Genomic DNA, 25,934 nt, shown 5'->3' with positions numbered 1-25,934 from the left:
CATTCCCTAGGAGTCTGCTGGCACAAGAGATGCTAAGGCTCCAAGGGGAACTCACCAGAGGTCAGGGTCAGGGTCAGGGGTAGGCAGGAGGGTCTGAACTCATGATCCGGCTCAACACCAGCCCAGAAGTCCAGCCAAGTCCATGGCTTGGGCCAAAAGTCTCCTGGGTCCAAGACCCCCAGCAGGGTGGGGAGGCTCTGGGAACAGTGGCCAGCATAATGAAAAACAGCAGAAACCTCTGGAACCTGCACGTGGGGTCTTGCATAACAGCTCCATGGTGATGGTGGTCCCAGATGTACCAGAGTGGGCAGCCCTGATTTCCCTCTCAGTGCCATGCATCAGTGGCAGAAAACTGAGGCCAGCTACTGGGTGAGTGGGGCCCCAGGTCTTTCTCTTCTGCCTGGCAAGGGAGCTTAAGCCTAGAGCAAGCTGGTCTTAGACAATTGGAGTGTGAGGCAGGCAGAAGAGGGCTACACTAGAGTTCTTACTAAACAAGGCATTTTGGTGCTTAAACAGTTAACTGGGGAAAAAAGAATACAACCACAGCTCCACCCAGAACAGTGAAGCGGTCCCACCGGTAGCATCCTCATCCTCCGCACAGGCTGCCCTGTTTTTAAATTAGGGTTGGGGCTCCACCATTAGACAATAAGGTCTTTGAAACAGAACAGTGCTTTTATCTCCATTTCCCCTATAATATTTTGCATTGCAGTAAATGCACAATAGATTTTTGTTGGAGGAAAGAAAGGAAGGATGGATGGAGGCAGGGAGGGAGGGAAAGGGGGATCGTAGGTCTAGGAGGACATGAAGGAGGGAGCTATTGCAGCGGGACTAGTAAGGGCTGCCTTCCTGGCAGAGGTGGGGCAGGAAGGAGGGGCCCTGAAGGAGGAGCGCTGAGAGGATCATTTGAGCCTAAGCCTTCCTGGAAACTGCTTTCTAGGCCCAGAGTCTCTGCAGCACATCAGGGGCTAAGGTCTCAGCAGGAGCTATCCCCACGACCCCTACCCCCACTTCTTGTCCTCAGCTACTCAGTAATTCTATAATTTGGAGGTTCATCTCTAAGAAAAAAACACACAGAAATATCTTACTTTTGCAAATTTTACAAAATATAGTAAAAACTTCTCATGAGGCGAACATTGCTGGGCTCCTCCCGGGCCCCAGGCTTAAGGTTCACTAACCTCCCAGTATGGCCACCTCTGCCCACAGGACTCCTCCCCTCCACCCAGGCCCCCACCATGCCCAGACTCCCCTCTAGCTGGAGTCCCTGGGCGGTGGCTGCTAAAGGCCTCTGGGACCCTGAGTCAAGCTGACCTGAAAGGCAAAGACATCCTTGACCAGCGCCTCCCCAAACACGAAGCTGGAGCCGGCCTCCGTGTAGCTCAGGAAGATCTGAAAGAAAAAAGCAAAACAAACAAAAACAGGCAGTGAGGCTGGGAAGGGAGGAAGGAGGAAGCAGCGGCCAGAGACAGGCGGGTTGGCCCAGGGACGTAGTTCCCCCAGGCCCTTATCTGGGGGGCGGGCACCACCTGGCAAGGTGTGTTAAAGCTGCCATCACAGGCACTCACTCCTAAGCATATTTGCCAAAGAGACACCTTTCTGGTCAATTTTAAAGACATGCTCTGTGGGCTGGGTGCGGTGGCTCACACCTGTAATCTCAGCACTTTGGGAGGCTGAGGCAGGCGGATCACCTGAGGTCAGGAGTTCGAGACCAGCTTGGCAAACATGGTGAAACCCCATCTCTGCTAAAAATACAAAAATTACCTGAGCGTGGTGGTGGGCACCTGTAATCCCAGCTACTCAGGAGGCTGAGGCAGGGGAATCGCTTGAGCCCGGGAGGCAGAGGTTGCAGTGAGCTGAGATTGTGCCACTGCACTGCAGCCTGGGCAACAGAGCGAGACTCCGTCTTAAAAAAAAAAAAAAGAAATGCTCTGAGAGTTGTTAGGACAATAAAAAAGAGACAACGGAAGAAGTAACCACGAGATGTGTGAAGAAGGCAGTGCCTCTTGTGCCGCTCAGGCCCCTGACAACCAACGGCAAAGCCTCCCCTCATCTTGTCCCCATCCCGGGCTTGTGGCCTTGGAGTCTGAGCCCAGCCATGCTTCTACAGGAGACCTGTGTTATATCCTGAACTTGCAATGTGACTGCAGGGGCAGCAAGTCATTTCTCTTGTTCAGGCCTCGGTGTTCCCATCTATAAAATGGGGACATGACTAGAAAAGCAATTCTCTGTCTTTTCCTCCACACCCTGTACAGTTACTGTCAGCGAGGCCAGGAGGTGTGCACATTCCTGGACTGGCAGCGTTCTCATGCTCCATCCTGCGCAGAGCACAGGGAACTGCAAGCTGGTGAGACGGAGGTGAGTAGATTAACATATTTAACCTATGTCCTTGATAATTTATATTTTTTAAAGTGTTAAAAATACAAAAATTAGCCGGGTGTAGTGGCTCATGCCTATAGTCCCAGCTACTTGGGAGGCTGAGGTGGGAGGATCCCTTGATTCCAGGAGGTCGAGGCTGCAATGAGCTAAGATCATGCCACTGCACTCCAGCCTGAGTGATGGAAGTGAAATCCTGTCTCAAAACTAAACTAAACTAAACTAAACTAAATTAAAATAAAATTTAAAAAAGGCCAGCATGGTGGCTCATGCCTATAATCCCAGCACTTTGGGAGGCCAAGGCAGACAGATTACTTGAGCCCAGGACTTTGAGACTAGCCTTGGCAACATGGTGAAACCCCATCTCTACCAAAAATAGAAGAATTAGCTAGTCTCATAACCTGGTTTCAAAATAAATAAACAAATAAATAGATTTTTAAAAAATTCTAAGTGTTAAATAAAGGAGACCATTGGTTTGGACTGAGCTCTTGCACTACTCCCAACAGACCAAACCACAATGGAATCACTCATGCTATAAAATTCCACATCACAAGTCAAAACTAAGCTGTCTCCTGACCTTCCAAAAAATCAGGAGAATGAGACGTATAGCCAAATCCCCAAATGCAGCATGACAGGCAGTCCCTTCAGCTTTGACCTTTACAAGGAAAGTGACCTTGAAACAACCAATCTGCTTTTTATTTTCTGTTTCTGCTTTCTTCAGCCTTTCTCTGTCTATAAAGCCAACCTCCTCTGCTCAACTCATCGGAACACTCACTCTATTTTTACAGAATGAGGTGTTGCCTAGTTCTAAAATCACAAATAAAAGCCAATTAAGATCTTTAAACTAAATTTGTTCTAATTTTCTTTTGACAAAAGTAAATCATGATCGTTGCACAACAAGTGTGCATGAATTTAATGACACTTCAAAGTGGTTAAAATGGTTGATTTTATGTTACGTATATTTTACCAAAATAAAAAACAGAATTGGCTAGGCACCGTGGCTCAAGGTGAGATCACTTGAGCCCAGGAGTTTGAGACCAGCCTGGGCAACATAGGGAGACCCTGTACCTAAAAAAAAAAAAAGAAAGAAAGAAAGAAAAAACCATGTTTTAATTAGCTTGGCATGGTGGCTTACACCTGTAGTCCCAGCTACTCAATACTGGGGAGGCTGAGGGGGGAGCATCACTTGAGTCCAGGATGTCAAGGCTGCAGTGAGCCGTATCCACACCACTGCACTCAGCCTGGATGTCGGAGCAAGACTCTCTCAAAACAAAACAAAATAGTCCCAGGTGCGGTGGCTCATGCCTGTAATCCCAGCACTTTGGGAGGCTGAGGCAAGCGAATCGTCTGAGGTCAGGAGTTCGAGACCAGCCTGGCCAACATGGTGAAACCCTGTCTGTACTAAAAATATAAACATGAGCCGGGCATGGTAGTGGGCACCTGTAATCCCAGCTACTGGGCAGGCTGAGGCAGGAGAATTGCTTGAACCAGGGAGGTGGAGGTTGCAGTGAGCCAAGATTGTGCCACTGCACTCCAGCCTGGGCGACAGAGCGAGACTCTGTCTCAAAAAAAACAAAAACAAAAATGTATAACTTCAATAAACATTTTTTGTAAACACACACAGAAGTAAATCATTTGCAGATTTGGGTTTTTTTTTTTTTTTTTTAGCACTTTTAACTGTTACAATTTCCAAGTCACTGCTGACTGCAGACCCAGCCTCTGAAAAGACTACTCTACTGGGGCCTCAGTACCAGGCGTGAGGGAAGTGGCAGCTGCATTGCCTGGCCCCCAGCTGCCCACCTGGTCTGGGGCGCCAGTCTACCCCACCCTCCTGGTCCCAAGCCTTCTCTATGGCCTCACCACCCACTTTTCCCCCTGCTAAGTGGCTTCTCCCCTACTCCCAGTAACCTAAGATGCTCTGGGCAGCCAGGCCCCACGTACCTACCCGGATCTGCTCGCCCAGCCACTCGAATGCAATGAATCCTGGTTCTGTTCTGATGACGAGGAGTCCAAGTACAAACTGCAGTCCAAGTCCCCAAGACACGGCCCGCCAGGACACCTGCCACCCCACCCAACAGAAAGGTGAGTTCAGCAACTTGAGGGATGGGCAGGGAGCCGGGTGGGGGTGAGAGCAGGGGGCATTGGCCTGCCCAGAGGATGGGGCTGGAGCCAGACAGAGTACTAGGCCTGTCGCCAGTGGTCTCACCCTTACTGGGATTGAGAACAGGCCATGTGCCCGGTAGGAATGGGCCTGGGCAGTGAGCAGGGGTGGGCCAAGATTCTAACCAAGAACTCAGGTGAAACTGGACCAGCCTTGGGCATGCCACAGCACTTCGTCTCCTGGTCATCACTGCCAGAGATGTGGCCTGGGGGTCTGGCCTCAGGATCAGCACCAGACTGCTCTGGGCCCAGCTCCTCTCCAGCTCGTGTGAACCCTGTCTGCCTGACCGTCTCCAATCTCTCCTCCATAGGCTGGGCTCCCAGCCACCTCAACCCCGACTCTCTCCATGCCCACATCCCATGCCCCTCCCAGCAGATGAGAGCTGGGCCCCTCAGGTTGCTGTTCCTTGATGAGCATTTAATAATTCCTTAGCAGTGAGTCCAAGCTCAGGTGTGTATCATAAGCTCCTGGGAGGCTTGGCTGTAGCCTGGGGAAGGTGGTAGCCACACTGTGAAACAGGGAGGGATCTTATGCTATGGAGGCAGAGAGAGAGAAGGTTTCATCTGCCCATGTCAGGGCCCTCCCAAATGGGTGTGTGGCTGCCTGAGTACACATCAGAATTTAGTCTACATCAGAATTTAGTCTACATCAGAATTTAGTCTACATCAGAATTTAGTACATGTCAGAATTGTGCTTGCTGACAGGATGATTGCTGCCCTTGCCCTTGAGTTTCTAACGCAGTAGGCCTAGGGTGGGGCCTAAGAAGTTACATTTCTGGTAGGTTCCATGGAGGTGCTGCTGCTGCTGGACTGGGGCACAGACTTTGAGAAGCACTATTTTAAGCTAATGATTCCAGGAAACCCTTGGCTCTGCAGACAGACTGGAGTTCTGGCCTGCGTTTTCTGTGGTTGGGGGTGGAGGTGGTTCCTGAGCCTACAGACCTGAAGACCAGGATGAGACTGACCAGAGGACACGTCACCAAGGAAACAAATGTCCTGGTGGCCTCGGAGTCTGGAGAGACATCCTGCTGGGGAGTTTGAAGACTTCTGCTTCACAGGAAGCCTGTCCTGATACACACTGGTCTTCTCCAGGCCCTGAGCCTCCAGGGCGCTCCCAACAGGAGCATCTGCCTATACCCCAGCTCCCAGATCCAGCCCAGGGGCAGAAGAGAGAGGCAAACACTTCCAGCCCTGGGCCCCACAACCAGCACTCACTGCGCAATGATGCTTTGAGCAGGCAAAGAGGAGAGCGATGAATACGCAGATTCCTGCGAAGGACACCAGTTGCTCAGGCCGCCGGGAGGTGTCCAGAGACAGCCACAGGACCAGGCCCAGGAAAGCAGCAAGAGCTAGGCCCCTCCAGGCAAGAGGCAGAAAGCCATCACCCTCAGCATTGCACCCTCACCCCAACCACACACAATAGCACCCAGGGACCCAGAGAAAAGGTGCTCAGGGCTGGGAGGAGGAGAAACAGCACAGCAGAGTGGAAAGAGCACCAGCTCTGGAACCACACGCTGGGAAGGGCTGACCTGGCTGTGTGACCTCAGGCAGATCGCCTTGCCTCTCTGAGTCTAGTTTCCTCATGGGTCAAATGAAGCCAGAGACCCCTCATTTCTCAAGGTTGCTGAGAGGATTATATAAGGGGATGTATGTACCAAGCTGAGCCTAGTGACAAGCACCTGGCTCCATCCAGCTACAGGAATCTTACCGCTGCAGAGATGCTCAGCTCAGCCTCTGACCTTAGGGGAGAAAGGACCTGTGCCACCCAGGACTCAACACTGTTAGCCATGACTGCAAAATGCCTAGAAGGATGTGATGTGAGTTTGGACCACTGAGCTGAGCACCTGAGACCAAGGAACGGATCCAACCTTAACAGCAACACTTCCCTCCCTGGGGCTGGGATTTGTTTGTCCAGGATGCAGCCTGAACAGTGGGAGAGCTCAGATTTTGGCATCAAGTACTCAAGATCTCACCCCAAGCCAGTCATCAACTCAATCCGGTCATCAACTCACTGGGTACTACTAATGACAGTTAATGTTCATTGAGCACCCGTTATATGCCAAGTACTATACCGATGCTGAGAGACATGTTCTTTTGATAGAGATGAGGAAACTGAGGCACAGAGAGGTTAAATAACTGGCCCAAGGCCACTCATCTAGAAAGTGGCAGAGCTGAGATTTCAACCTAGGCACTCTGGAAGCTAGGTCTATTCACTTAACTACAGTTTTATCCAGGCCGGTCCTAGCTGGTAAGCAGGAGACCAAAGATCTGAACTCAAGCAGGCTAATTCCAGAGCCTACTGCTTTTCTTTCTGCTCATATTTTTAAACTCTTCTCATTCCAGTTCAATGTGCACAATCTTTGCCTTGTTTTTGTGCCAGCTGTACCTCTCTTTACTTACTATCTCTCTTGAGGTTAACTGACTTTATAAGAACTCAAATGTGGCTGGGCGCAGTGACTCATGCCTGTAATCCCAGCACTTTAGGAGGCCAAGGTGGGTAGATCACTTGAGGTCAGGCATTCGAGACCAGCCTGGCCACCATGGTGAAACCCCATCTCTACTAAAAATTCAAAAATTAGCCGGGTGTGGCAGTGGGTGCCTGTAATCCCAGCTACTTGGGAGGCTGAGGCAGGAGAATCACTTGAATCTGGTAGGCAGAGGTTGCAGTGAGCCGAAATCGCGCTACTGCACTCCAGCCTGGGTGACAGAGCAAGACGCCTTCTCAAAAAAAAGAAAAAGAAACTTAAATGCTTGTCTCAGATTTTTTATTTTTAACAGCTTTATTAGAGGTATGGTTGATATATAATTAATTGCACATATTGGAGGTGCTCAATTTGATATGTTTTGGCATATGTATACTCCTTGAACCCATCACCGCAGTCAAGAGAGTGAATGTATCCATCACGCCTTTTGTAATTCCTTGCCTCCTTCCCTGTTCCCAGGTAACAGTTAATATGTTTTCTGCCACTAGATTAGTCTGCATTTTTTTTTTTTTTTTTTTTTTTTTGAGACAAAGTCTCATTCCATTGCTCAAGCTGGAGTGCACTGGCACGATCTCGGCTCACTGCAACCTCCACCTCCGGGGTTTAAGCACTTTTCCTGCCTCAGCTTCCCAAGTAGCTGGGACTACAGGGATGCACCACCACACCCAGCTAATTTTTGTATTTTTAGAAGAGATGGGATTTCACCATGTTGGCCAGGCTGGTCTTGAATTTCTGACCTCAAGTGATCCGCCCGCCTCAGCCTCCCAAAGTGCTGGCATGAGCCACCGCACCCTGCCTAGTTTGCATTTTTAAGAATTTTATATAAATTTTTAAAAAAGAAAAGAAAGGTTTATATAAATAGAAACATACAGTACATGTCCTTTTTTGTTTGACTTCTTTCACTTAGTGTAATTATTTTGAGATTTATCTAGGTTTCTGCATGATTCACTGGTCTGTTCCATCTTATTGCTGAGTAGTATTCTATTATACGGATATACCACACTTTGCTTATCAATTCACCTATTGATGGACACCTTGGTGATTTCCAGTTTTTGGCTATTGCAGATAAAGCTGCTATGAACATTCAAAACTTCATGTGCAAGTCTTTGTGTGGATATATGCTTTTATTTCTCTTGGGTAAATGCCTATAAGTGAAATAGGTAGATTATATGATAGGCCTGGAAACTGCCAATCTGTTTTCTCCAGCAATTGCACAATTTTGTATTCCCACCAGCAGTATGTAAAAATTTCAGTTCCTCTATATCCTTGCCAACACTTGGTATGGTTAGTCTTTTGAATTCTACCCACTCTAATCAGCGTATGGTAGTATCTCTTTCTGCTTTTAACTTGCATTTCTCTACTGATAAATGATGTTGAGCATCTTACCATGTACTTATTTGCCACTTAGGCATCTTCTTTAAATGTCTGTTCATATCTTGAGCCTTTTTGTTTTGTTTTGTTTTTGAGTTGGAGTATTGCTCTGTCACATAGGCTGGAGTGCAGTGGCATGAGATCCTGGCTCACTACAACTTCTACCTCCTGGGTTCAAGCAATTCTCCTGCCTCAGTCTCCCGAGTAGCTGGGACTACAGGTGCCCGTCACCATGCCTGGCTAATTTTTGTATTTTTAGTAGAGACAGGGTTTCACCATGTTGGCCAGGCTGGTTTTGAACTCCTGACCTCAGAGGATCCACCTACCTTGGCCTCCCAAAGTGCTGGGGTTATAGGCGTGAGCCACCACACTTGGCCTCGAGCTCATTTTTAAATTGGGTTATTTTTCTTATTAAAGATTTATGACAAGGCCGGGTGCCATGGCTCTGTCTCCCACATTCAAGTGATTCTTCTGCCTCAGCCTCCTGAGTAGCTGGGACTACAGGTGCATGCCACTATGCCCAGATAATTTTTGTATTTTTAGTAGAGACTGGGTTTTACCATGTTGGTCAGGCTGGTCCCAATCTCTTGACCTCGTGATCTGCCTGCCTCAGCCTCCCAAAGTGCTGGGATTACAGGCGTGAGCTACCACACCCGGCCTAAATTGATTAAATTTTAATGAACTTCCTTCCTTCCTTGCCTTTCACCCTTCCCCTTCCCTTTCCCCTTCCCCTTCCCTTTCTGTCTGTCTTTTTTGAGGCAGGGTCTGCTTTGTTGCCCAGGCTGGAGTGCAGTGACATATAGGCATATTGTGCATAGCTCACTGCAGCCTCGACCTTCTGTGCTCAAGCGATTCTCCTACCTTAGCCTCTCAAGTAGCTGGGATCACAGGTGCACACCACCATACCTGGCTAATTTATTTATCTATTTTTTTTGTAGAGATGCGGTCTTATGATGTTACCCAGGCTGGTCTCAAACTCCTGGGCTTAAGCAGTCCTCCTAGCTCAGCCTCAAAAAGTGCTGAAATTACAGGTATTAGCCACTGCACCCGACCTCGTTTCTTTTTGTAGAACCAGGTTTCTGTCTAGTAGCATTTTCCTTCTCTTTGAAGAATTTCCTTTAACATTTCTTTCTTACTTTTTTCCTTTTTTTTATTTTTTTTTATTTTTGAGACAGTGTCTCACTCTGTCTCCCAGGCTGGAGTGCAGTGGCATTTCTTTCTTTCTTTTTTCCTGTTTTTGTTTTTTTGTTTTTTTGAGACAGTGTCTCACTCTGTCTCCCAGGCTGGAGTGCAGTGGCATGATCTCGGTTCACTGCAACCTCCACCTCCCAGGTTCAAGCAATTCTTGTCCCTCAGCCACCCAAGTGTAACAGCTGATACTACAGGCGCATGCCACCGTGCCTGGCTAATTTTTTTTATATATATTTTTATTAGAGACAGGATTTCACCATATATTGCTCAGGCTGGTCTTGAACTCCTGGGCTTAAGTGATCTGTCCAACTCGGCCTCCCAAATTGCTGGGATTATAGACATGAGCCACCACACCCAGCAGGCCGGCTTGCCTGCCTGCCTGCCTGCCTGCCTGCCTTCCTCCCTTCCTCCCTCCCTCCCTCCATCCCTCCTTTCCTTCCTTCCTTCCTTCCTTCCTTCCTTCCTTCCTTCCTTCCTTCCTTCCTTCCTTCCTTCTTTCCTTCCTTCCTTTTCTTTCTTTCTTTCTCTCTCTTTCTTTCCTTCCCTCTTTCCCTCTTTCTCTCTTTCTCTTTTTCTTTCTCTTTCTTTCTTTCTGCCATAGTATCTCCCTCTATCACCCAGGCAGCAGTCAGTGGTGCGATCATGGCTCACCGCAGCCTATGTCTCCTAAGCTGAAGCGATCCTCCTTTCTCAGCCTCCTGAGTAGCTGGGACTACAGGTGTGCGCCACTCCTTTGGCATTTCTTGTAGCGTAAATCTGCTTTTTATGTCTGAAAAATTATTTCAGCTTTTGTATGACTGAAAGAGTTCTTATTTCCTCTTCTTTTCTGAAATAGATTTCACTGGTAAAGAATTCTAGGTTGACAGCCTTTTGGGTATTTGCTATTGTTGTTGTTTACTGTTCCACTATTTTCTCACTCATTTTTGACAAGAAATCTGCTAGTAATCCATATTCCTGCTCCTCTCCACATGTCTTTTTTCTCTAGTTGTTGTTAAGGTTTTATCACTGATTTTAAGTAATTTGATTATTGCCTTGGTATAGTCTTCATGTTTCTTGTGCTGGGGGTTCATGAAGTTTCTTGAATCTTTGGGTGTCCAATTGTCATCCTATTTGGATTTTTTTTTTGGACATAATTTCTTCAAATATTTTTTTTCTGCCCTCCTTCTCCTCTGGAGACTTCAATTGTGTATATTTGCCACGATGCTCGGTTTGAATTTTTTCAGGTTTTGTCTTTAAGATGTGTTAGGCAGGGGTGAGAAGCATTTATTCTAGAGTTGATTTTTTTTTTCTCTGCTACTGAGCCAAAACCTTCTTAGTGTGCTAAACAATGCCCTGTGAATTTTGAGGTTTATTCACCTGTCAGGAATAGACACTATTCCTGGCCCTGTGTGATTCCAGGTATGACTCCCTCTTCTCCTTTTGGGTGGTTCTTTCCTAGCCCTAGGGTAGTTTCCTTGTCTGTATTCTCTGAGCAGAACTCAACTGCATGTTCAAGGAGGATTCTCTGCATAGCTCTGGGCTTTGCTCTGTGATCTCTCAACTGTGTCTCTGTGCTCTGCAATGTGAACCCTGCCTGCCTTGGCTTCCCTGGATTTCCAGCTCTGTCTCTTCAACTTAGGGAATCTCCTGGTCGCACCTCAGTTTTCCTTCCCTGTGCTGTGGTCTGGAAACGTTCTCCAGGCAGTCAGCTAGGGAGACCATAGGGCTAAACTCATTTGTTTCCTAATTCTCAAGGGTCAGTGTCCTTTATTGCCTGATGTCCAACATCTAAGAACTCTTGTCTCATGTATTCATTCCAGTTTTTTAGCTGTTTCAACTGGGAGAATAAACCTGGTCTCTGTTACTGCATCTTGACTGGGATCCAAAATCAAATGCATGGGGTTTTTTTTGTTTTTTTGTTTTTTTGTTTTTGAGATGGAGTCTTGCTCTGTCGCCCAGGCTGGAGTGCAGTGGTGTGATCTCAGCTCACTGCAAGCTCTGCCTCCTGGGTTCACACCATTCTCCTGCCTCAGCTTCCTGAGTAGCTGGGACTACAGGCGCCCACCACCACGCCTGGCTAATTTTTTTCTATTTTTAGTAGAGATGGGGTTTCACCATGTTAGCCAGGATGGTCTGGATCTCCTGACTTCATGATCCGCCCACCTTGGCCTCTCAAAGTGTTGGGATTACAGTCGTGAGCCACTGCACCCAGCCAAATTCATGTATTTTTTAACAGCTTCATTGAGAGAAAATTTACATGCCATACAATTTGCCCATTTACAGTGTATGGTTCAAGGATAGAAGGTCCTCACAAAACTAAAACTAGGACTACCATATGATTCAGTAATTCTGCTACTGGGTATACATGAAAAAAAAAAGGAAATCGATATATTGAAAAACATCTGCACTCCATGTTTATTACAGCATGATTCACAATAGCCAAAATATGGAATCAACCTAGGTGCCCATCAATAGATGTATGGATAAAGCAAATGTGGTATATATACACAATGGAATATTATTCAGCCATAAAAACCAATGAAATCCTGTTATTTGCAGCAACATAGATGGAATTGGAGGTCATTATGTTAGGTGAAATAAGCCAAGCACAGAAAGACAAATATTGCATGTTCTCACTCACGTGTGGGAGCTTAAAAAGTAGATCTTATGAAGATAGACAGCAGTTTGGTGGTTACCAGAGACTCTGAAGGGGAGGAGGGAGGCGGGATGATGAGAAGTTGATTAATGGGTACAAATATACAGTTTGAGAGAAGAAATAAGACCTAGTGACAGATAGATCAGTAAGGTGGCTACAGTGTACAATAATGTATTGCATATTCCACAATAGCTAGGAGAATTTGAATAGTTCTAACATAAAGAAAGACAAATATTTAAGTTGATGGATATCCCAAGTACACTGATTTGATCTTTACAAATTATATGAATGTATTAAATTATCACATGTACCCTGAAACTATGCACATTTATTAGGTTGGTGCAAAATTTATTGCATAACGGCAAAACCAAAATTACTTCTGCACCAATCTAATAATATTATGCAGCAATTTTTTAAAGTGTATTTTTGTTTGTTTGTTTGCTTGGTTTGGTTTTTTTTTTTTTTTTTTGAGACAGAGTCTCACTCTGTCACCCAGGGTGGAGTGCAGTGGTGCAATCTCAGCTCACTGCAACCTCCGCCTCCCAGGTTCAAGTGATTCTCTTGCCTCTGCCTCCTGAGTACCTGGGATTACAGGCACGTACCACCACACCCAGCTTTTTTTTTTTTTTTTTTTTTTGTATTTTTAGTAGAGACGGGGTTTCACCCTGTTAGCCAGGATGGTCTCCATCTCCTGACCTCATGATCCACCCACCTCAGCCTCCCAAAGTGCTGGGATTACAGGTGTGAGCCACCGCGCCTGGCCAAAAGTGTATGGTTTAATGGTTTTTAGTATAGTTACAGATTTGTGCAACCATTACCATAATCCTAGGATATTTTCATCAGCCCAAAGAGAAACCCCAAACTACTGGCGGTCACCACCTCTTCTTCCCATCCACCCTAGCAGTCACTGATCAACTCTCTGTCTCCACAGATTTGCCCATTCTGGACATTTCATATAAATGGAATCATGCACTATATGGTTCTTCAAGACTGGTTTCTTTCACTGAGCGTGATGTTCTCAAGGTTTGTCATTATTGTAGTATTTATCAATACTACATTCCTTTTCATGGCCGAATAATATTCTATTGTATGGATATATAGATTTTCTTTATCCATTTTTCAGTTTATAGACTTATGGGTAGTTTTCACTACTGAGTAGCTGGGATTACAGGCGCCCAACACCATGCCTGGCTGATTTTTGTATTTTTAGTAGAGACAGGGTTTTGCCATGTTGGCCAGGCTGGTCTCAAACTCCTGACCTCGTAATCCACCCGCCTCGGCCTCCCAAAGTGCTGGGATTACAGGCATGAACCACCGTGCCCGGCCAGCCTAACCATTTTCTAAAGCAACTGCACTGTTTTGCATTTCCACCAGCAGTGTCTAAGGGTTTCGATTTCTCCACATCTTTGCCAACACTTGTTATCATCTGTCTTATTGATTATGGCCATCTGACTGAATATGAAGTGGTATCTTATTGTGGCTTTGCTTTGCATTTCCATGATGGCTACTGATGTTGAGCACATTTTCATGAGCTTTTTGGCTATAGCAAAACCTTTTATCATTCTTCAAATGGGTTGTCTTTTTATGGTTGAGTTGTAATTCTGCATACACTTTATGCAGACATATGATTTGTACATCTTTTCTCTCATTCCGTGAGTTGTCTTTTCACTTTTTTGATAGTGTGCATTGCATCAAAAAGTTTTTAGCTTTTATGAAGTCCAGTTTATCTGCATGCATTTTTTAAAGGAAACTTCCTATCAGTCCCTCAAGTGGAAAACCATTATCAATGACTTGTCATAGAAGACCATTGCAAAAATAAATTACAAATGTATTTAATAAAGAGAAGTCAAATGTAACAGTAAATGTATTTATAAATAAAATTTTAAATGTGTTCATCCACAGGCTGGCTCAAATCATTTTGCTGTGGTATGTGGATCTCACTTTGGGAAAGTGAGAGGCACCCCTGTACCCCTGCGTCCCCCTGACTTAGTCTTTGGGTATCTTTGGTCACCAGCTTCTTCGTCAACAAAATAGAGTACTGAAATAGATTGGTGGTCTCAGACTTTTTTTTTTAAGCCATAGAAACCGTTTTTTTTTCCCCCAGCAAATTTTTTTTTTGTGTGAACCTTGGCTTATAAAACACATAAATTTAGAGCTGCCTGGTGAAATGGTGGGTTGGGCGGGAAGTCTGAATTTTCCCTCCCCAGCCTCCCTCTCCTACCCTGTGACATCGCTGAGATTTCCAGCGCTCCAAGGAATCCAGTTTGAAAAGCAGCAGATCTCAAACTGTTGTCCAAGGACGCTGCTGGCTACATCAGAATCCCCTGGAGGCTAATGAGAAATACTAGCACCTGGACCCCCATCGCGCCTGCTGAATCCCACTCCAGGGATGGTCCCTGTGGCTTTTTGGCTCACACTGCCCAGGTGATCTGAGGGAGGCACTGATTCAGGCCCTCCTTGCTCCATGGGCTGGGATCCCTGAATGGAGGAAACGACTGAGTCCAGTTTTCATCCACCACAGTCACCTGCTGTAACTGGGACTAAGAACTGGTGAAACACCACAAAGATGCTGCTTTGTTTGAAGCCACCCACCAGCTCCTGCCCTGGGGCCCCAGAGAGTTCTCCATGATACAGAGCCTTCCTCCTCCTCCAGCCCTGGCCATAACCCTGGAGCCAACCCCTCAGCTCATGGGCCCTCCCCTGCCCTGCCTCGGGGCTGTGAGCTCACTCACCTCTTAAACCAGAGCAGCAGGCGGGGATGGCCCTGAGGCTTGAGAAACCGCCTCAGCTTTGGCCCCAGAAGCCGTTTCAGCAGGCGGTGGCCCAGGAAGGTGAGGACCACACAGGTGAGGACAAACAGAGCCAGGGCCCTCTGGAAATCCAGGAGGCAGGCCACCAGCAGGAAGGCAGCGAACCCTGGGGGACGAGACAGAGGAGGGGTCAACGGCCAGGACACCACCTCTTCAGACCCCTGCAGCCCCGCCCACGGACTCCACCTTACTCCACCCAGAGCGTGGAGGGCAGGAAAGTCACCCAACCTCACTGAGCCTGTTTCCTCATCTGGAAATAAAAACAACCACCGCTACTGTGCCAAAAAGTAGTTAGGAGTTACTGGCAGAAGGCGTTGTGAAAGGGCCCTGCAAACTGTAAAGTGCTTACCAGATGTGAGGGAGATGTGTAAGGAGGCCATGAAGCCAAACAGTAAGAGGCACTGGGCATCAGTGGAGCATCTGCTGTGGTCCAGCGCCATGCTAGGCCCCACGGAGGAAGGAGATGAGCCCATCAGCTACTCCATGAAGGAGTTCACACATGTGTGCCCGGACTGTGTTCTGAAATGTTCTTCAATGACCATGCTTCCTGGAGTTTCCTTTCCCCTTTTGCCCTTCTCTCCTTTGAGCCACTCAGCCAGTCCATCAGGAAAGGCATGTGAGAATGGATAGCAGAGGGGGAGATGTCTCTCCCTAGATTTTTTTTTTTTTTTTTGAGATAGGGTCTCACTTTGTTGCCCAGGCTGGAGTACAGTGGCGCGATCTCGGCTGACTGCAACCTCCACCTCCTGGGTCCAAGCAATCCTTCTGCCTCAGCCTCCCGAGTAGCTGGGATTGCAGGTGCCCACCACCATGGCTGGCTAATTTTTGTATTTTTGGTACAGACAGGGTTTCACCATATTGCTCAGGCTGGTGTTGAACTCCTGGGCTCAAGTGATCCGCCCGCCTCAGCCTCCCAAAGTGCTGCGATTACAAGAGTAAGCCACCGCGCCCGGCCTCTCCCTGGCTTTTGAATTTCAGAATCCAGAATCCTCGAAGAATGGAAAGGACTCATAGCCATGGATAAAAAATGTGATCTGAAACATCACGAATAAAGGTAAGTTCTACCCAACCCCTCTGCTACAGGCAATAACCAGGACACTGGTATCACAGAGAAAGCGCCTGAGCCTGGCAAGGCCGCCAAGCCAGGTGTGTTTGCAGCATTGCAAGCAGTGAAGCCCTGTGCCTGGCTTCCTGGTCGAGTCCCAGGGAGGTCCCAGGACTGCAGAGAGAGTAGTGTCCATGCGGTGCGTGGCAAGCAGGGCCCTAGAAAGCCAGTGAGGCTCTGCAGGCACCAAAACAGCAGAACTAGTCTCTATGAGAGGCCTGAAGAGGAGAGAGGTGGGAGACCAGAATGAGCCCACCATGGAGAAGAGGAAGTCGCCATGGCCACCTGCAAGGACAGAGGACCCAGGACCAGCTGGAGAAGTGGACAGGTCAGGAGACACTTGAGGAGTAATGATACATAAGCCCCCCCAGTGACCCCCAGAGGAAGGGATGAAGGGAGGTTCCAACTGGACAGAAACTGAGTTCCCGTCACTCACGGAATAAAATTGAGGTAGAAGATAAGTTGAGTTATAAAGAATAAAATGGCCTTTCTCTCACATGGAAGCTTGTGGGCTGGAGTTCCCACCTGAACGGGTGTCATTGAGACACACGGGTGGAGCCCCACAGGGCGGTGCTGGGGCTGCTGGTACCAGGGGAGGGGGACCTGGCCAGGGAGAGGCTCCGTGGTCACCAGGAGGTGAGCTTAGCACTTCAGATGCATTTTCACAATGAATCCTCATAAGACCCCTACAAGGTGGGGTCTACAGTGATGCCCACTTGGAGAGTGGGGCCTCTGAGGCCAGCCGAGATGAGTGCCTCACACAGGGAGGGCATGGGGCTAGGAGGCCAAGAAGGTCTGTGCGCCTCAGAACCTGCGCTTTGTGGTCGGGGCAGGCCAGGAAGGCTGGGGGGGTCTGGGCAGGCCAGGACGGGGACTCGGGGAGAGGGGGCAGTGTGGAGGGGTGCTCCAGGCGAGGCACAAGGACAGAAGTGCTTTTGGAAGTATTTTATTCATCTAGGATCCATTCACAGGGATTGGTTTGGGGACGGGCAGGACCTGAGCTAAGCTCCTTGAAGACCTCCCTGGGACTTTGGCTGGGACAGCTGGCAAGAGGCATCACCTTCTTCTAAGACTGGGGACACCAAGGCCATCCTTGTTAGTCTAATGGTGCCAGGGCTCATGCTGCACCCATGAAGAAGGCCTACCTAAGGTGAGCAAGCCACTGTCACAGCTCAGGGGCCAAGTCCTGAGAATATGAGCTTCATTTCTCTATCACAGCTGTTCCAAGAACATCTGTGAACAGCCTCCCCAGGAAAGAGGTGATGTAATAAAGATACTGAAAAGCCAGAGAAATCAAAGTCACCCAGAAACAGAGAAAGTCACCGCTGACCATTGCAAGGGATCATTTAATGATTCAGATTGCATTCCTGACAGCCATGGCAAACATGGAAATAGGATGAGAGGGGTAATTTTCATTCTCTACTGGAGAGAATTCAATTGTTCTTTAAGAGAAACAAATCAGATCTGAGTGAAGGAGGCAGCCAAGGAAACAGAGATGGCCCTGGCTTTAGACCCTGCCAAAGGTGGACGTCACCATCTCTAGAAGGAAGCTGTGAGGGACATGGACTCACCCCATCTCAGCAGTTGACCCTGCTTTCAAGTTCACCAAGCAGGCCAGGTCATTGCTGTCACCTCTCTCACTGCCCCTCCCCTCCAGAGCACCTATAATAACCTCTGCATCTGTACCCATCTTCTTTTTTCTTTTTTTAAAATTTATTTTTATTTTTAAAACTTTTTGTAGAGGTGGGGTCTTGCTGTGTGGCCCAGGCTGGTCTCAAACTCCTGAGCTCAAACAATCCTCCCGCTACAGCCTCCCAAAGTGCTGGGATTACAGGCATGAACCACCTGCCATGCCTGGCCCCTCTTTAATTCCAACCTGTCAGGATGAGGTGAGCTTGCTCCTGCAAAGACCCAGCCCTCCCCGTGGGGTGGGGAGCTTTTCTACTCCGTGCCAGGGGACCTTGCTCCATCGGACATCTCTTCATCTCCCATTCCTTCACGTTCCTTCTACAAATTCCCCACCTCAGCTTGTACACACAAAGTGTCTCCCACCCCAAACTCGTGCCCATCCTTGACACTGGGTCACACCCTGCCCATTCAGCCTCCCCGCCTGATCTTATAAAAATTGATCCAAAAAGCCATTTGCACTTGCTGTCTGCACAGCCTCATCTCCCGTCCGCTCCGATTCAGTTTTTGCACCTACACCCTAAGTCACCAGTGGCCTCCTTGTCCCTAAATCGGTGGACGTGGCTCAGTTTTTGTCCTGCGGGTCTTGCAGAGATGCTGCTGATCTTTCCCTCCTTGAAACCCTTGCTCCTTTGGCTGCCGCTAACCCCTTCTGTGTGGCTGGTCTCCAGGCTTCTGTCCTTGACCCACTTCTCAATTCATTCTCCAAGTGTGCCTGGGGAGCCTGCTCTCTCCCTCACATGGCCTGGCAGTGGCACCTCCAACAAACTATCCTAATTATCCCCTTCCTGCCAAGACTCCCTCCTGCACGCATGTTCTCTAGCTCTGTGGAAGGCACCATCATCCTCCCGTCACCCGAGCAGGCCCCTGGGGCAGCCCTGATTCAGGGTTTCCTTCGTGCCGCACACCCAGTCGTTGCCAAGTGCAGCTGGCATTGCTTCTCTAGGACCTCTTCCATTGCCCCGCCCACCTTCCACAGCTTCATGCTCACACAGGCACTGCAGCCCTCAATGTCTCCGTCTCCTCATCTTTCCTGCCCTCCTTCCAGTGTCCCACAGTGTGAATTCCACCTTGACGCTTCCCTGTTCAAACCCTTCAGTGGCTCTCTCTGGCCTTGAGGGTAAAATCCAAGTCCCCGAGCATCCTCCCATATCTCTACCCACTCCCCATCCTGGGTGCTTTCCTATCCCTCCAGCCCCATCCCCTGGCACTCCTTGTCTAGAACTTTACCCTCCAGACCTTACAGTGCAGACGTCAAACTTTATCGAAACCCACACCCTGCCAGTTTTCACCTTTGCTCCTGTGACTCCTCTGTGTGGAGTGCCTTTGCCCTCCTTAGTATCCTTCCCCTCCACCTGGCTAACTCCTACTTAGCCTGTGAGACTCCAATGTCACCTCCTCCTGGAAGTCCTCCCTGACCACCCCCCATTCCTCCTTGGTGCTCCCAGATGACATGCTGCATTATGTGGGACTGTTTCTTCCGCCTCCCTTACTGATGAGGGAGTGCCTTGGGAACAAGATCTGGCCTGGCTTAACAGATGCTTCAGTACCTGGCAAGGGAGCTGGACCTGAGTTGGTGCTCAACAACCGTTTGTTGAATGACTGGGTGAGTGAATGACCCTGCCCTGAGACATGGATAGCTGAGGCAGGAGTCATTGTGTCCTGGGTAATGCTGGGCCCCAGCCTCACCAGTGCAGAGCAGGCCTGTGCCGATCCATCGAAACAGCTGCATGTGCTCCCTGCAGAAGCTTCCGGCTCTCAGGGCTGGCTGCAAGTTCCTCCTGGGAACAGAACCAGCAGGGTCCATGAGTGCATGAGCAGACCCCACCTGGGGGAGATCCTCAGAACCTCCACTCAGGTATGTCCCCGGTAAAGTGGCAACAGGGGCAAGCCAGGGCTTGCCTTGACATCCCCACAGGGCTGCAGGGCAACCCCAGCCCAGGGCGAACGTAGGAATGGTTCAGGCCTTCCTGCCTCTATGGCAGCACCCACAGGCCCCACTACCCCAGTGATAGTCTCTGCCTCCAGGGCTCGGGAGGAAGTTCACTGAAAAGGCAGAACCTTATCAACATACAGAAATGTGGCCGGTGGGGGGCGCGGTGGCTCACACCAGTAATCCCAGCACTTTGGGAGGCCCAGGAGGGTGGATCACTTGAGCCCAGGAGTTCGAGACTAGCCTGGGCAACATGACAAACCCCGTCTCTACCAAAAATACAAAAATTAGCCAGGCATGGTGGCATGCGCCTGTAATCCCAGCTACTCAAGAAGCTGAGGCAGGAGAATCGCTTGAGCTCAAGAGGGGTTCGTGCCACTGCACTCCCGCCCAGGCAAAAGAGTGAGACCTGCCTAAAAAAAAAAAAAAAAAAAAAAAAAAGAGAGAGAGAAAGGAAGGAAGGAAGGAAGGGAAAGCAAGCAAGAAAGAGAAAGAAAGAAAAAAGAAAAGAAGGAAGGAAGGGAGAAAGAAAGAAAAAAAGAAGAAAGAAAGAAAAGAAAGGAAAGAAAGAAAGAAAAGAAAAGAAAAGAAAAGAAAAAAGAAAAACACGGATGGCTGCCTCCCCTCCCCTGTTGTTCATCCACCTGCCCATGGGACACACATTGAGTAGATTCCCAATCAATGCTAATTGGAATCCACCCACCAGCTGCCATTTTAAGGCGCCTCACCCCTCTGAGTCCCCACCTCCCACCTCCTGAGAGGGTGGAGGAGGCATTCTTCCCATACCCCCTGCCCAGGCAGACAGACAGAATCCCTCCCCCACCACCACCCCCTGCCCATCACGGTGTCCTCAGCTCCAGGATCTGGCCAGCAAGGACCCAGATGGCCCAGGCATCGGGAGGCGGAGTTCTAGGCTCACCTCAGACACTCGCTGCCTATGCCACCTGGGCTGGCCCCTTCCCCTCTCTAGGCTTCTACCTCCCTGTGTGAAAACAGGGACCTTGCCCAGTTCAGGATTTTTAACCGGAGTCTTCAGACTCCCCGAGGTACCCCAGAGACTGAATGGGGGTAGAAGGCAGAAGGGGGAGGTTGAGAGGGAGGCCTGGCTGGTTCAGGGCAGGCCCCGCGGTACATACTGGGATTCCTGATGGGATTTCATTTCAGCTGCTCAAAAGCCGGTGGGGAGCCTGTGACTTGGCTCACCCTCCAGGGTCATGTGCCTGTGCGTGTTGGCTAAAGCGCCTTTATTCCTTCCTTCAACAAAGGTTCACGTCCCCCAGCTCCCATCCGCCAGGAGGCCCGGCTCCCCATCCTGTTCCCAAGCAGCCTCCACCCCAGGCCCGCCCTTGTCTCTGCAGAGATCACCTACCATCTGGAGAAGGGCTTCGGCGCCGCCTCGCTCCAGCTGCTCCTGATCTCTGTGGAGCTCAAGTCACTGCTAGGGAGCTGGCCTTCCTCCTACAACCAGCAGGGGGCCGTCAGGTCGGCCTGCCCCTTCCCCACCCACAGGAACTTACAGCTGGGGGTGGGGGGCCACGGTGAGACCCTGGCTGAGAAGGGGACTGGGCTGGGGCACAGGGAGGAATTAGAAGGCTACTGAACTGAATTCTGCAAGGCAGGCACTGAGCACCTACTGTGAGCAGGGCTATGCCAGACACATCTTGCCCTCAGCGAGCTCATGGTCTGCGCAGGGACAGACACCTGCGGCCCAGCTGTGACTGAGAGGGGCTGAGGCGAGGCCTGCAACGGAGGCCCTAGGCAGGGCTACCTCATCACGTGACCTCAGGGCACCATGCACCCCCCAGTCTGTGGAGCTGTTTTGGGTGGGGGGTGGGTATTCTTGCAGATGATAGCGTGAAAGGAGCACCCCAAGAGACAAGGGCAGTGAAGGGGAGGGGGCTTTGTCAGAGGAGGCTGGGAGCGTGCAGGCTGTCCTACCAGGCTCCGAGTTCTGGGTGGTGTGCCTCGACCTGACCTGGCCACTTGAAAGCAAAGACAAAGCTCCTTGAAGGCTGAGATTTCCTTCGAGACCCCCCTTCCCCATCATCTGGTTTTGATTCTCATTCTGTAGGTCACAGCTTGAATGTCACTTCCTCATTGGAGCCTGCCCTGCCCTTTCAGACTATAGTGCACACAGTACGTGCTCAGTCAATGTTTAATGAGTGAAATAAAGGGGGCTGCCTTGTGTTGAGGAGGCCGACACACTGGGAGGTTCATAACTGTGCGAGCAAAGAGGTGAGGAGGGGGCAGAAGAATGGGGTGTGAGGGAAGGTGGTGAACAAAAGCCTCATCACCTCGGCAGCCGGGCTCAAGCCAAAGAGGCTGAGGGGTCGGGATGACTGATGGGGAAGGGTACAGACCAGGCTTTCCAAGAAATCAGCCCCCATGTTCTCCAGACCCTTGGCCACAGATGTGAGAGAGATGGATTCTCTTCGTCTTGAGGGGTGGTTCTCCATGTCCCAGACCTTCCAGCTGAAAGACAAATCAGGGAGGGCCCAACGCTGAAAGGGAGGCCAGGCAGGGCCCAGTTTAGGGGCCTGGGGAAGGGGGAGAGGACTGAGTGGGGGGAGCAGATGCCTGGCACAGCCAGAGCCCTGCCTGGGGGCCACCTATGCCATCCCAGAGCTCACCCCTCCTTGTGACTGGGACTGCAACCTTGACTTCTCAGCACATGGAGGAGGTACCCTTCCTTTTTCTAGGGTCTCCCTATGTTGCACAGGCTGGTCTCCAACTCCTGGGCTCAAGCAGTCCTCCCACCTCAGCCTCCCAAAGTGCTGGGATTACAGGCGTGAGCCACCACCCCAGCCTGCACCCACATCTGAACCTGTAAGAGGCAAGTCCTTGTGAACTCTGGGAGTTCCAGGCAGAAACAGCAAATTCTGCCCACTTCATAGGGAAGGAAACTAAGGAATTATATACAGCATGCATATGTATCTGATACAGGCATTTTTCTAAAGAGAGGACCTAGCTTTCATCACTCCCTACGACTGGTTAAAACTATTACCATTAAGCGAGATCTTCATTGTATTCTACTTTTCCATCTCTGAAAGATGGAGGTGCGACATCCTTAAAGGCATCATTCCAGTCCCTGCATCCAACTATACCTGAAACCAATCCTACTCCTGGACTTTCCATTGCAAGAATCAATATAGTTCATTTTTTGCTGAAGCTCAGTTCATAGGCTTAAGCTCATCTGTAAATAAGAGTGGTAACTAACACCTCGTCTCTCCCTTCTCTTGTTCCCGCTCCTTTTTCTCCCCTTGGGTGGTGCCCTACTCCATCCAAATGCCAGCCCAGTTAGGCTGACATACTCAGAGACCCGTGCACTTGTGTGCACACACACAGGCAGAGCCTGGAAATGCCCCGGCTCACACACAGACACACAGCAGTGCACACAGAGGCAGGGCCCTGTTTCTACTCACGTATTTGCGGTTAGCAGGTCGCTCTCAGAGAGAGAGGGAAGCACACGTCTCTGTGGGGACAAGCTGGGTCCAACCTGCTTTTGCTCTGGCTTGCCTTGTCACTTCAGCAGAAATTCCTGGGCAGAGTCCAGGGTCGGAGTAGGTTGGGCCCTGCCACCCAGTTCTGCCCAGCGCCTCCCCAGAGGCCAGGGCCACAGCCAGGGTGGGGACCCCAACCCGGTCTCAGGGATACAGGAAGCAGGCCCACTTGCAACCTGGCTCCCTGCAGCTCCTGCCCACTGGCTGCTGCTTCTCCATCAGAGATGCCCTCCTCTGCCCTCTCCCCAGTTCCCAAACTGACCTCTTCCAGGCCTACGAGGGCCGCTTCTTCCAGGAAGCCACCTATGTGATTATTTCCCTCCCGCTCCTTCCCTCCCATGGCCTCCTTTCTCCAGCCAGGCTGTTAGCTTTTTGCATTTTATCTTTCATTTTGCATCTTGCTCTATCTCCCTTTCTCACTAGATGGGGATTTATTATAACAGCAACCAATTTTCCTACGCTGGAAAATGAGGAAAGCAGTGTAGCTGTCAGAAATAGTAAAAGTGTTTCAGGTCTGTCAAGAAAACAAAACCAAATCACACCATTTCCCCTTCATTTCATCTTTGTTAAATGAATACCTAAGCCAACAGTGTGCAAAGTGAAGGACTGAACGCTTTAGTTTTTCAATCTTGAAACTAAACATTAAACTCATCTGATGGGATTGACAACATCTCTTTAATAATTAATGGTACGCGCTCAGGACAAAATCCTTTATGATGCATAAATACTTCCTCGTACCGGCACATCCTGGTTGTTTTGGAAGTTTGGAGAGGATGGTGGATGGATACCCCCTCTTTTTGAAAACATTTTTTCTTCATCTGTCATTTGAATTACCAAAGCATTACAAGTGTATCATTAAATATTTAAACATTAGAGAAATATACAGAATGAGAGAAGTTAAAATCCCCGGAATCTGAGCCCCCAGGGATGACCGCTATTGAGTTTGTGGGGCATTTTCCTCCTTTTTTTTTTTTTGAGAGGGAGTTTCACTCTTGTTGCCCAGGCTGGAGTGCAGTGGTGTGATCTCGGCTCACTGCAACCTCCGTCTCCCAAGTTCAAGCGATTCTCCTGCCTCAGCCTCCCAAGTAGCTGCGATTACAGGCATGCGCCACCATGCCTGGCTAATTTTGTATTTTTAGTAGAGACGGGGTTTCTCCATGTTGGTCAGGCTGGTCTCGAACTCCCGACCTCAGGTGGTCCACCCGCCTCGGCCTCCCAAAGTGCTGGGATTACAGGCATGAGCCACTGCGCCTGGCCTTTTCTCCACTTTTTTTTTCCTAAATGTGTATTATTTTATGTTATTCATTTTCCAACAGGGGATCACACAGTAAGTGTTCTCATAATTTGATTTTTCTAGCAGAGTTCCACACACTGTTGAGAGCCCATGTGTTACCTTGATTGAAAACTAGCCACAGAGCAAGACTCTACCTTTAAAAAAAAAAAGAAGGGGGGCACGGTGGCTCACACCTGTTCTCCCAGAACTTTGGGAGGCCAAGGTGGGCAGATCACTCGAGGCCAGGAGTTCGAGACCAGCCTGGCCAACATGGTGAAACCCCCTCTCTACTAAAAATACAAAAATTATCCAGGCATGGTGGCAGGTGCCTGTAGTCCCAGCTACTCGGGAGGCTGAGGCAGGAGAATTGCTTGAACCCTAGAGGTGGAGGCTGCAGTGAGCAGAGATCACACCACTGTGCTCCAGCCTGGGCGACAGAGCGAGACTCTACCTCAAAAAAAGAAAAGAAAACTAAATGATGTCTCTGAGCAGGACTCCTGTCTCCACGGGTGGCCACCACAGGGATGGGCCCGGAGCTGTCCTCGAAGGGGTCTTCACCAAGCCCTAGTGAAGAAAAAAAGGACGCTACCTGCTTTTCCACTTTGCCCTGTGCTACCCCTTCCCCTCCTTTCTCCAGTCCTGCCTTCCCTCCTCTCCTACTGTCCTTTCCTCTCACCCTTGTTTCTGTCAGCATCCAGAGGGAAGCCAAGAACACAACACGTCCAGCAGCAACCATGCTTGCTTCGAAACATTCCCGACACTGCAGCTTATAACCTTCACATCGTTGTAGGCCGTAATCTCTACAACAAGGATTTAATGGGCTGTGTGTCTTGAGGTGGACCTTGAGCTTGGAGCTCAAAGGTCTCTACTCCTGCCTGTCAAAGTTAACTTGCTGCCTTATTTGGGGGTGGGTAATAGAACCTCTGAGGAGTCAATGCGCTCCTGCTTAGGAAGTGCCTGGCAGGGAGTCCAGCAGCATCAGGCTGGCAGGTGTCATTGCTGTCACAGGTCCCATCCAGGGCTGTCCTGACACTGCTCCCCTCCTCCAGGCCAGGAGACTCTGGGCTTCTCCCCTGCTCCTCATCTCAAGGAGGCATGGCCAGCAGGGATCCCAGCCCCCAGAAGCCAAGCGGTCTTTTCAGGTGGAATTTGGCGAAAAGCCACAGGCTGGGGAGTTGGGAGGCTGGATAGATTGGGGTGGAGACCCCAGGGAAAGACCAACAGCTGCAGGACCTCAGGTGTCCCGGCTGTGCCCATCCAGCTGTGGGACCTCAGCATGTCCCTGGGCTTCTTGGTGGCCTGTTTCCTTAGGAGACAGTCTCTGAGGCCCGGCACACCCGCTGGGGCCCGCTGAGTAAGACCTAGAGCTGAGCCAGGCCGGGGCAGAGTGGGCAGAGGACCACATAAATATGCACAG

The 25,934-nt window shown here is 49.6% G+C and overlaps 1 protein-coding gene across 5 annotated transcripts in view; it reads right to left on the bottom strand.

Moving 5' to 3' along the window:
* Nucleotides 1-25,304, bottom strand: part of SLC28A1 (solute carrier family 28 member 1) — a 90,978-nt gene extending 65,674 nt beyond the window's left edge. For 3 of the 5 annotated variants that reach the window (XM_032174347.2, XM_032174352.2, XM_032174351.1), the window contains exons 1-7: nucleotides 22,105-22,200; nucleotides 21,114-21,202; nucleotides 19,501-19,592; nucleotides 14,943-15,126; nucleotides 5,746-5,887; nucleotides 4,316-4,429; nucleotides 1,309-1,386 (exon numbers count right to left, since the gene is read on the bottom strand). In XM_032174347.2, coding sequence (XP_032030238.1) covers nucleotides 1,309-1,386; nucleotides 4,316-4,429; nucleotides 5,746-5,887; nucleotides 14,943-15,126; nucleotides 19,501-19,592; nucleotides 21,114-21,202; nucleotides 22,105-22,200 — 795 coding nt within the window. Of the gene's footprint in view, nucleotides 1-1,308; nucleotides 1,387-4,315; nucleotides 4,430-5,745; nucleotides 5,888-14,017; nucleotides 14,689-14,942; nucleotides 15,127-19,500; nucleotides 19,593-21,113; nucleotides 21,203-22,104; nucleotides 22,217-23,166; nucleotides 23,283-25,193 lie in introns of those variants that run through there. The other 2 variants (XM_032174348.1, XM_032174353.2) reach the window with 2 other exon arrangements.
* Between the last annotated feature and the right edge of the window lie 630 nt (nucleotides 25,305-25,934).

Source organism: Hylobates moloch, unplaced genomic scaffold (assembly GCF_009828535.3).
Source record: "Hylobates moloch isolate HMO894 unplaced genomic scaffold, HMol_V3 SCAFFOLD_14, whole genome shotgun sequence".
In the NCBI taxonomy this organism is placed as follows: domain Eukaryota; kingdom Metazoa; phylum Chordata; class Mammalia; order Primates; family Hylobatidae; genus Hylobates; species Hylobates moloch.
The sequence above is the reverse complement of the archived record's forward strand: the minus strand, read 5'-3'. Positions and strand labels throughout refer to the sequence as shown.